This window comes from Aquila chrysaetos, chromosome 1, assembly GCF_900496995.4.
Source record: "Aquila chrysaetos chrysaetos chromosome 1, bAquChr1.4, whole genome shotgun sequence".
Classification (NCBI taxonomy): domain Eukaryota; kingdom Metazoa; phylum Chordata; class Aves; order Accipitriformes; family Accipitridae; genus Aquila; species Aquila chrysaetos.
This window is the reverse complement of record NC_044004.1, coordinates 83767200-83778782: the sequence shown is the minus strand read 5'-3', so window position 1 is coordinate 83778782 and position 11583 is coordinate 83767200. Positions and strand designations below refer to the sequence as shown.

At 49.2% G+C, this 11583-nt stretch overlaps 1 protein-coding gene across 4 annotated transcripts in view; it reads left to right on the top strand.

Moving 5' to 3' along the window:
* Positions 1-2312: 2312 nt before the first annotated feature.
* Positions 2313-11583, top strand: part of ADAMTS3 (ADAM metallopeptidase with thrombospondin type 1 motif 3) — a 128276-nt gene continuing 119005 nt past the window's right edge. For 2 of the 4 annotated variants that reach the window (XM_030016096.2, XM_041122765.1), the window contains exons 1-2: positions 2314-2625; positions 3410-3437. In XM_030016096.2, coding sequence (XP_029871956.1) covers positions 2557-2625; positions 3410-3437 — 97 coding nt within the window. In that variant the 5' untranslated portion in view covers positions 2314-2556. Of the gene's footprint in view, positions 2626-3409; positions 3438-11583 lie in introns of all 4 variants that reach the window. The other 2 variants (XM_041122759.1, XM_030016106.2) reach the window with 2 other exon arrangements.

Below are 11583 nucleotides of genomic sequence, written 5' to 3'. Positions count from 1 at the left end.
GCCCTGGCCTCCAGGTCTGTCTTTTGTGCATCTTTGTTTCTTTGACGTTTAGGAACTTTTTTAGCTAATATGGAAAAGTTCGACAGCCTAGGACGTAACACACACAGCTTTATTGAAAGAATGTTTTTGAGATCACAGAAACAGCGTTACAAAAAGTTCTGTTCGGCAGTGCTCCATGCAGCGCCTGGATGACAGGGAGTCATCAGAATGGCTTTTTCTGCAGAGTTCCGGCGAGATGCGGAGCGAATTGCTTAAACCAGCTCCTCCTGTGTATGCCCCATGGCGGGGAGCCTGACCTTGTCTGTTTGTAAAATTGCAGAGTGAAATCAAAAAGAGCATGGCTTGGAACTTAGCTAGGTAAAATGGAAGAAAACGAGATCAAATAATGAATTGCACCTATATTAGCCTGGAGGAAGCACCAGAGATTGTATTGTGCTGGTCCATCCTGTCACCGCAGAAAATGGATGCTTTGCAAAGCACTCGGGTACGTTGCATTACGGACAAACCCACAAGGAAATCAACGTTGTTGTTTTCAGGGTTTGAGAAATGCGCAATAAGTAAGGTCTGAGGTCACATAATGAACATCAGTGAGGGAAATAAAATGTGGAATAGCTGCACTTTAAGTGAACGGGTGCCCCTTTTGTGCACTGGATGAGGGAAAAGTCCTGTGGGAGAAGTGGTGTGTTAGGAAGTCATGCCAGTCGGTGTCTTCATTACTGGGCAGACAAAAGCAAGCTTAGGCTGGCATCCTGAGTTTGGCAGTTCTGAATTGACAGTTCTGACTGTGGCTTTGCAAACTTACTGTCCCTAACTTAACTTTTAATGCGTAATTATGTAGCTAGCAATTTATAGGACCTCAGCCTTTTCTGATTCTGGTCTTTCCAAAAAGTGGCTCTTGTGCAGTGTGCAGCTGCCCGCTGTTATGGCGTGCCGAGCGTTAACAGGCTCCTTCGTGTAGTTTGTGTACCGAAATGATCTTGGACTCGTATTAACAGATACATATCCAGGCATACCCACTTTCTCAGAAAAATTCCTTCTGTTGCTTTGCTTAGTCAGAGAACATAATGCAGTTCAGGACTTGTGTTTTCTGAAATGGCGGTGCTGCTCCACAGGCTGGTATGGTTAAAATACTCGAGATACCTCCTGAAAATCAAGGCTTGAGTTCTCCTCCTCTTAAACGTTGTTATCGGGCAACTTGGGTTTAGTAGAACTAGTGGGGTTTTTTTTGTGTAGATATGATGGTTTCTGGCAGGCAGTTCAACTTAAAAGATTATTATAGCTAGGTTTTCACACCTTTTTTCTGAAAACCTTTGAGTAGCAACGATCTGCTTGTTTGTGCTAGGTGGAGGCCAACAGAAAGTTACTTTGGTTGGTCGTGACGCATCACGAGTGGTAATACAGAAGGCACAGCAGAACAGGGAGATTGTAAATTGGGATCCCAACGTTCCCGTATTAACCGTCTCTCGTAACACTAGATAATCCCGGCCTTGACAAAATTCAGCCCTCGCTTTGAATACTGCTGAAGTGCAAGGATGTAGGAGTGTTTTATCTCTGGTTCCTAACAAGTGTTGGCAAAGCTTGTTGTTTCCCCTTGGGGATACCCCCGGTGCTATCCGTTACCGACTTGTCCTGGCATCACCGCAACCGCGTAACGTCATCTAGGCAAATACAAAGAAGGACCAAGAAGGTACAGAGCGCGTTCTTGAAGATTTTTGTCAGCGGAAGGCCCTACGTGAGGGGGCTTTGGTCTTTGTCCAGGCTGGGCAACGTCGCCTTTTGCGCAGCGGAGATTTGGTCGCGTGCCGAGCTCCCGGCTCGGGGTGGGGGGGGTGGTGGAGGAAGAGAAGTCGCTTTGCGACCGGACTCCAGGCCGGTGGGAGTCTCGGGAACGCCGAGGCTTTCGCTGCGCTGCCTCGAAATACGTAAAGTTGGGGACGTCGGCGGAGGCTGGGGAGCTCTGCTGGGAGCGAGCGTCCCGGCGGAGGCACGACGGCGGATGTCTGCCCTGGGGGACGTTCGTTCGTTCGTTCGTTCGCTCGCTCGGAGGGACGCGAAGGCGGGGAGCCGGGGCGAAACGACTTGCGGGCGCAGCGCCGGCCAAGTCGCGAAGTTTTCCCACGTTTCTGCCCTCGCTGCCGGGCCGGGAGCTTGCCTCCTCCGCCGGGTCAGGCAGCCTGCGGCCGCGCCGCGCCGTGCCGTGCCGGGGGTGGCGGCGGCGGCCCCGGCCCCTGACGTCGGTGTGTCGGGCCGTACCGAAGGCGGAGCCGCGCCCGGGGGGCCGCGGTGCGGCTTTATTAGCGGCGCAGGTTGCGATGCGCGGCGCAAGGCAGGGCGCAGCGAAGCAACAGGAGGCGGCGCGGTGACTCGCCGGCCCCACCGCCGCCCAGCCCGGCCCGGCCCGGCCCGCCGGCCCCGGGGCGCCGGTGCTAGCGGGGTGTGCTGCCCGCGCTCCCCGGGGCGGGGAGCCGGAGGAGGAGGAGGAGGAGGAGGAAGCAGGAGGCGGCGGGAGGAGCGCGGTGCGGCTGGGCGGCGGGGTCCCCGGGCGGCCGGCTCGTGATGGTGCTCCTGCCCCTGTGGGTAGTGGCAGCCGCGCTCCTGGGGGTCCGCGCTGCAGCCGGCCGGCAGGTGAGTGGGGCGGCGGGGGGGCTTCGGACCTGCGCTCCCCTCCCTTCCCCTCCTCGCCCTGCCTGCGGGGAGGCGGCCCCCCGCTCCCGTCCCTGCCTCAGCCCTGCCTCAGCCCTGCCCGCGGGGTCCCTCTGCCAGCGGCCCCGGGAAGCCGCCGGAGCTGCGCCCCTCGCTCCCCCGCGTCCCTCGCTCCCCGCCCCGCCGTCCCACGGGCTTTCGGGGCCGGGGCCGACCGGCCCTGCTGCGGCTGGGCTCCGAGGGTCCTCCGGCAGCGCTGCCCGGCGCTTGGCTTCCCCCCCTCTCCGGGCGTTTCGCAGGCTCCCGGAGCGCTGCCCGGCGGCGGCGGCGGCGGCGTCCCTCGGGAAGCGCGGCGGGGCTCGCCCGTCCCCGGGTGGGGAGGCGAAGGAGACCCGCCGACACGCGTGTCTCGTCGCCGCCCCGCTCGACAGATAGCCGGGGGGCTTTCGCGGCCTCTCTTCGGCCGACCGAGTCGCTCTTTTGGCGCGGCGTCGCGATATCTAGGACGGGGCGGCCGGAATCGGGGTTTGGTAGCGGCTCTCTTCGCGCCGGGCTTAACGATGGACTCCGTTAGCGTGTCGGCGGGAACAGCTGTTTATGCAGTTAAGGGAGAAACGCCGTCCCGGGAAACCAAAAGCAGAAACGTAAAAAAATGGTGCAATACGGCCCAAGTGATTTTTCAGCCTTCTAGAAGCGCTCTGCTGTCACACCTTGCACAGTCGTTACACTAACAACTTTGTGCTTGTGTTTCTTTTCTCTTCTGCAGGCTGGTAGAGAACAACAGATCCAAACAGGTAAGTCTTTTTAATTGTTACTGCTGCTATCGACACGGGAATCAAAGAAGTAGGCGCAACGCACTAGTTTATTTTCTGGAAGAGCGATCTGTATGCAGGCAAGCGTTCCCTCGGGTACCCCCACGCCATTACCGGCCAGGAGCATTTGTAGTTTCACGGCGATGTGGCATGACTCGAATTTGCATGCCCTCTCGTTACGCCTTTTTGTATCCTGATAACATCTGTGCTTCCCTTCTTAAATATAAACCAGCAAAAGGTAGAAATTGCAGCGTAAACCAGCCCTCTGAACATCACGGCAAATCGGGTGTGGGTCAGACGCTTTGTCTTCATTTCTACGTTTCTGAAACAAGGAGGAAACGCCTACTCCATTTGGTTAGGGCAAACCATGTATGTCTTTGTACCATTTTTCTTCTGTGTTGGAAGTCTTCAACCTTTTCTCTTAGCTGGAAAAAATTTGTCTAATGCCGAGGCCTCTTCATATTCTGTTGATGGCACAGTGTGCTTGCTGCATGCCTAACGATAGTTGTTCACCGTTGCGTTGTAAACTGATAGGCTTACGTAGGAAAGTGCAGTGCAGCAAGGTCGGCGTCCGTGATGAAGGAGGGTACTGAAGTGGAAGGTGCTTGTTTAGTGCCCACGGGGTACTTCGTATTGAACCTCAGTCCTCTCCGACTCTTTTCTAAAGACAGGAAGCTTCACATAACAAGGAGCATGCGCACAGAGTTTAGTTTCAGAAGATCTGCATTCGTTTAAACTAAGGGATAATTTAGTGCTCTATGGGATGGAAGAGGTTGTGGAAAGATGCGGAAGCTGGCGTTCTCTCTCCCAGGGCGTTAGCTGCAAGGGTATGCCATCTTACACGCTCCTTAGCTTACCTGGTTGTGAAATGAGCCTTTTAACAGTTTGCCACTGAGCGCGAGTGCCTGCACACCGGAGTGTGCTCTGGCGCTTTACAGGGAGGAGCGGTAGCGCTGGGAACAGACCCCAGGCAATTCTATTTCCAGTTGCCGTTAGACCTCCAGTTCTGAGGTTTTGGTTCAGGTTTTGATCTGAGCTTTTGTTCAGACAAGAATTTCAAGTATTTCTCTAAATTTCGGAGGTCTTGTCTCAATTTCAGCTCTGGCACTGCATTCTTCTGGGCTTAGGTTGATTTCCACTGTGATCAGTGAATAATGGGAGTTGAGGCAGTTAGGTACATTTAAACCTAACTGGCAAACAGACTTTTTTTCCAGTGGTATGCCGATCCTGTGTTTTATTTCTAGTCGTTTCCATGAGAAATGGATTGTATTTGAATTTCAGAAACCATAAGCTATACAGGAATGCGTCTTTTCAATTACGCGGGACATCAGACAAAATTCCTCGATCTGGAAAATAACTTTTTGTCCTTTAACTTCTTCCTTTCTTCCACGGTCCCAGCATTGCTGTAGTCGGGAACGTTTGAGGCGCTCAGGAACCGCAGGAGAGAGAGGTGATACGGCATGGCAGAGGGTGAATCGGGCACCCCGCGCCAAGCCCCCAGCGCCCAGTCTGCGTGCTCGGTGTGGGACGGGCTCTCCGCCTGGCTCTCGGGGCACCTCGGGAGCTTCTGCAGCCGACGTGATCTCGCCCCCCTCTACCTGGGAAAGGGGCAGGTGGGAGCTGACGAGGACGTCGGCCGGCGGGTCTGTCCGCTCGCAGATCCGGGAGTCCGTGGTCCCAAATGTCCCGTTGTGCGGTTGGGCAGTGCGGGACCCCCTTGGGGTGGGACTCGGTGTTGGTTGGTGCCCGGCGAGAGCGAGCTGCTGGCCCCCCCGTCTCTTCTCAGCACGGCATCTCGGTGGGTTTTGGTTCAGGGTAGCAGGACCGAGAGCCTGGTGGCTTACCAAGACCAGGCTGTCTGTGAGTAGCTCTGGCTTTCAGGGATTGATGGTGTTTCGTTGAGGGGAAATATGTATTTTCAAAGCACAAATAGCTAGTTAACACTTACAGTCGTTGGGATTTGTCCTACGCTTTATGTTGTTAAACTGTTAACATTTAAAGTAGTGTTTGATCCTGTAAATTCTGATTCAAAAAGTATGGCTTACTCAGTTTAGAGTTCTAATGACGACAGTAAAACCTGCATTAGGATTGCCTCCAAATGGGCTGTCCTACTTTTAAGTCCCTATTAAGTGTCGCTTCGCATCGGTGTTGTGTATTTTGGTTTGGCCTGGGGCTGGCTGCTGTCTGTAGCTAACCTTTTCTTGTAGCCTGGAAAGTTACTTAGGACAAATTAAAACATATAGAATTTTATTTTTTTTAACTATCAGTACAGAATGTATTCCAGAGATGGGTAGTGACCCAAGCTTAATTAACTGCATTAATGTGTAATGTACTGCGAATGCCTGCAAACTCTCAGGAGGAAATCGTACTGTTGCCACTCGTGAAATAGTAAGCCTGAAGGTGCTGGCGCTCGGGCTGGCGCTACATCTTCGCTTCTCCTGCCTCAGCTTCCCACACAGCAGAGCTCCATCGCTGCTCGGTGCTACTTCTGGAAGAAAACGCGAATGTCTAACGTGCAAAACGACAGTGCCAGGCTGCCCCGAGCCTGGATAGAACACGTTCACCTGCAGCTCAGCAGAGGCTGTGAAAATACCACAAAGAATTGCTTGGGCTGTCTGTATCCCAGGGACAAGTCGGCAGCGAAGTCAAGGAATGAGGACGGTAGAGAGGTGTACCACGAGTGAGCCTCTCTTCTTGCCATCCCTTGCTTTTATTCATCCACCTAGGAACGTGTAGCACTGAAGTATGGTGCGTAGCCTCATCCCTGTTCAGGTGCAAAGTTGTGGGGGAATCCTCAAGAAATCCATTCCCCTTTTCTATCTTATCTTTCTCTCTGGGAATTTCTGCCACCTAAAGGCAGCCAAATACAGAGCAAATGGTAGTTCTGAAGTGATAAAGATAGTTGGAAGAGGGGGACTAAAGCCGCTTCTTCGTTTCTGGAAACCACCAGCCAACAAGGAAGGCAGAGAACAGTGGGGACGAAACCCCTGCTGGGGTCGTCTGTTTGTCACTGCACCACCCTTTCTTGTTAGTAAGCAGCGCTTCGCTAAGTGACAGGAACAGCTCTGTGCTCATCCCATTGTGGTTATCTGTGGGACGGAAGGGTGATCTCTCGGAAAGTGGGACAGCCTTTTGGTTGAAATGCTGTCCTCTTAATTCCTGCAGCAGCAGGTAATTTTAATTATTTTTTTCTCCAGTACTTCCACTGCAAAGCTGGATGTCTGCCATCCAGCAATCTGATTGCATCATAGCTTGTGAATTCCATCCAGAAGATGCAGGCACAGTGATGCTCTGGAGGTGTTAGGTTCGATCCAGTCCTTTTGCCGAGGTAGCTGAGCTTCCTGACCCTAGAAGCCACATTCAGATGCATCCTCCAAGAGAGATGAGGGAGCTCTGGAAGCTGACAGTAGCTCGTTGGTCATCCCATCGTGTCAGTATGGGACAGCCTGGGACCCAGCATACGGCCCGATGCGGGGGCAGCGTGGACGGGATGTTATCGGGGGTTCCCGCACATTTATTTCCTTGCACAGTACCCAGCATCGTCTCTGCCAAAACAGTTGTGCTTTTGGTATCATTTTAATAGGTTTCCACATTGCTATTCCTAATTGAAAAATTTGCTAGCAAAATAAAGAGGCAGGCGTCGTTCCTGCACGTAGTAAATAATCTACATCTCATTGCCATGGCTCAGAAAATGTTTGGGGAAAAAAATGATGCTGCCAAGACTTTCACTCTGTGGAGGTCATTTCACAGGTCACAGCGATAGGCAAAGGAGCTCCTGTGATCAAAAAATTAATTTGTTCACAGAAGTTGGTCCTCTGGCTGCAACGCAGAAGGCTGGAAAAAGGAGAGTTCTATTATCACAGTTTATTTACGTGTAGCGTGAGCAAAAGAATAATCAGAATAATGAACACTAAATGAGGTTTAAGTACTTTTTAAAAGAAGAAGAAGAAGTAATGTCTTCAAACTTGGGTAGCTTGGGTTGGACATAGAAATAATTTGTCTGAACTTTCAGAAATTCCTCCTTTTCCACTGATTTCAGTTTAGACTGGGCTTTTGAAATCTTCTTTCTTAAGTGGGTGTTTATGCATTTGGAATTCTACTGTAGACAACCGCATGAACAGTCTTCGATCAATGTATTTCACAAAATCTTATGCTTAAAAAAATAATGCTCTTCCAAATCCAGGTGATTAAAAAAAAAAAAAAAGTTTAGGACTTCTGAACCTCCGTTGTCCACAGTTGTTGTACAGTAGAAAGACAACTACTGCGAGGCAGTGGTGCTAGTTCTTCAGTTTCATGTATATTTGAGGGAAAAAAGTACAGGCAGCCCTCTTCAGAGGCATTCTCTAGCTAATTATGTTTTGGCACACAATGGAAGAATGGGATGTTCTTTCTTAAGTGCTTCCTTTCAAGTTAAACATTGTGCAACTGGAGCAGCAGTTTAAAGCCAGGTAAAAAAAAATGAAGAAAAATTGAAGTGCTTTTTCTGTTGCTCAGTGTTTCCTCTCTGATCATTACTGTAAGCTTTGAATTAGCAGAACAGATCAACTCTGAAATTTTAGCATAGGAAAGGGAACACCTACAGCTGGAATAGCATTTCCTAAGACCATACAGTCTATGGAAAAAAGGTAATATAAGTCAGTGGAGGAGTTTAGATGTCTTGAGTATTCAGTCATGTCACATATAATTTTAATTGCCTTTGAACAAAAGGCATTTCCTCTTCTAGCTCAGCATTTAGAGACTCTGGAGAAGGCTTTTGCTGACTCAAAAACTTGACAGTTCTTATTTTCCACCCTTTGTTCCTACCTTCTTGTGGCTAGCTGGCTGTTCTTGTTATTAGCAAAATAACGTTTTTTTTTGTCCCCGCAAGTAGAAATCTGGCAATACTGCTGCAAGATGTGCAAAGCAATTTCTCAGTTGTGCGGTGAACACAGAATTTGATCACCAGACTGTGGTCTCTGGCATTGAACGTCCCACTTCAAAAAAATAAAAAGCCACGAAGAATCTCGGCGAGGTAAAAGGAGGAATGTCAGTCCGTGAATGAAATCTCATCGCTGAAGTGTGCGGAGAATGTGAGGATCTAGATTTTTACTTTGACCCAGTTAGGATATACAACCCAGCAGCTCTGTCTCCTGTTCATGGCCTGGTGTCTAATTAATAAAAATGAGTTTAGAGTTTTAATTTGGTCCCTTCTCTAAAGAGAGAGATTGGCAATCCTGACTCAGAATTCCCAGTGTTTTAAATGGGAATTATCTGAAGGATAATGTCCTAATTAGGTTACCAGTTTTAGAACTTGATCTTGCAGGTGTATGGCAAAACACGTTCAGGTGGCTGCTACTGAAAAACACACTGTGACTGCTAGCTGTAGGACGTGGGGTATGTTTTCAGAACAATGGACTTGAAAATGATGAGGACCTTTTCACTTGCCTGGGATATAGTATTTGTGTGTTATGGCAAGATACTTACAGTGCAAAAATTTAAATGTCCGTGTACATCCTACTAGTACCATACCTTGTTTTTCTGTCAAATCCCTCAGTAACTGGCATAAACGAAAATGGGAGAAAAACCAGTTATATGAAGCTGTTAGCAACATTTTCCTACTGAAGTTATTCGTTGAGTGCGTGAGTCTCTTAAAATAAGCAGCCGCTGCTACCAGGAGAGAAGAGCTAGCTATGGAGCTTTTCTCTATTAATTCTCAGTTCAAGTGTGATTCACACTGGGAGTGGGTAAATTTAGCTCATTTAATTAAGTATATTTATTTGAGGATTTCTCAGTGGCACTTAGTGGCAGCATCTGAGCTACGCAATCGTGGAGTTTTTAAATGAAAAGTGTCAGTAGTATCACTCTAATATTGCTTTAGCCAGTTCTCTCAGGAAGAGAAGAGCTAGGGAATAATTATTTCTGTGCTAAGTGTCTTTTTAACTCTTACGCGGCCGAATACACAGCCAATAAGACTTAGGCTTTGGTCCAGTTCTTGGCAGCACTTTGGCCCACAGCTTGACCTGGCCTGGGAATGTTTTTCCTTCTCATTTTACAGGATGAAAACTGTACAGCAAATATCCTGATTACTTCCAGGTCACAAAGATCTCTCAGACGAGATAAACTCATTTGATGGACTCGTTTTACAGTGGTGCGAAATTACTTTAAGGCAATGGGAAACTGTGTGTGTCCCCTGATGCAGGGCTGGAGGTGTGATAGGCGATAGCGGGAGAAGACCGTTCTCTGAGCAGAAGAGAAGATTCTCTTCCTTTTCTCATCAGTGCCTAAGAATAGAAGAGAGGGAAAGAATTATTCTCTTAGGCTGATAATGCTATTTTCAGGATACAGGTAAGGGACTATGCAGAAAGAGGCTTTTCTGGGGGACGGGGGGGAGTATTGTATTCACTTAGGCAAATTCAGAACCCAATTGGAAGGTTTCCAGTCAGCTAACGTTGCTGCTAATTGGACAGGAATCCCGAGTTGACTGGTGGGAACCACAGAAAAATGATAGGCAAATGGGGCTTTCGTTGCTGTTACCTTTTCTCTACCATGGCTTTGCTTGCTTGGCCAATGCTTCTGCTGAAGCAGGTTAGCCTTGGGGTAACTTCTGCTAGTAATTGTCTGGCCACGCCGTTCAGGTATCCGGGGATGCTCTGACACCGATTCGAGGTGTTACAGCAGTGACTTCTCCTTGGGAGCACACCTTGGGTTTGGGACGCATTGTCCTCACTGAGGGTGGTGCCAGTCAGCTCCTGTAGTATTACCTGAGGATTTCTTCAGTGCTGTCAACAGAGTGCGGTTTTGCTGTTGTTACAGCTTCTATGTATTGCAGTAAAGGTAGGAATTTGCAAAGTTCTGTGTTGATTTTTTTTTTTAATTAGCTTCTCTGTTGTTTTTGAACTCTGTTACCCAAGTTACGCGAAGAGGAGGGGCAATAGCAAGTTGCTGGGTAAGGGGATTTGTTAGAGGAGATCTGTAGAGAGAAAAGTTACTGCTTATACCACTGCTGACATCAATTAATTTATCAGCAGTATGTGATATCCACTGGATTCTTTTCCCTACTTCAGTTTTCTAAGACTGCAGAAATATGTGTGCAAATAGCAGTTATAACCAAGCACGGCACTTCATTCTCAAAATCTTAATGGCGGTCTTGACACAGGAGCAAGCAGTTCTGTTTAAGGTGTATGAAGGAGTTGGGTGGCATTTCTTACAAGAGAATTCAAAAGGGTTGCTGCCTCTTCTGTGGCTATTACGCAAACCGAAACTCCAGGAAACTCCCCAGGTAATTGTAAATGAATATTTCAGGGTTTTCTCTGTAAGTTTTATGAAAATAAAGTCATGGAAGGCCTGCTTCTTGAAAACTTCAGCATGTGGAGGGCGTTTTGCATGCGCTTACTGTGTATCCCGGCATCTGTGGTGTGTGTTTACTTGAGGTGCATAGCTGGGCACAGCTTCTTGTGTTTGTCCACCTCGGCGTGACCCGTATCTTTCCCTGAAGTTGACGTGACCTTCCTCTCGCGTTATCCCCCGTTTGCTGTACCTTGCTTAACACATCTGATGATGTGTCAGACGCTTTTCTTCTTCTTTCTTGCATGTCCTCCCAGTGTCTGCGTACAAGTAGTACAAAGCATTTTTATAACAACAAGTGATCGTGTTAAGAGTGTTAAAGGCCTTGCTGTAGGGTAACCAAGTGAAGATTTATAAGCCTGAGCATTTAGGCTAAAAGAGAGCAGTGACACATACCTTACGTTTGCCTACATTAGATTGGCATGCTTATCTCCAGACTAGCTATCTAGCAGATAATTAATGTACCCTGGTGTGGTAAGTGGCACTGTCCCCTGCCCTTCTAAAAACTATGCAGGTTTTCATCATTCTTCGGCCAAACTTGTCGGTGGACTGATTCAGAGCAGCTCTAATGGGAACCCTAAATTGGGAATCTTGGAAGGGGAGATGTGAGGCGGAAGGGTTCCGCAGGCACGGCGTTTGCCATTAGGCCTGACCACACCGTAGTTGCGGTGTGTTGCTCCGAAACTGAGCTGCGTCGTAGGGCGTAACAGTCGGGGCGATGGCCGGTTGCGTCCTTGCATCTAGCGTTTGTCCTGGCGACGTGCGCTGCCGTAGCCGCACGTCTGGTCTTCAGTCTGCAGGCTCG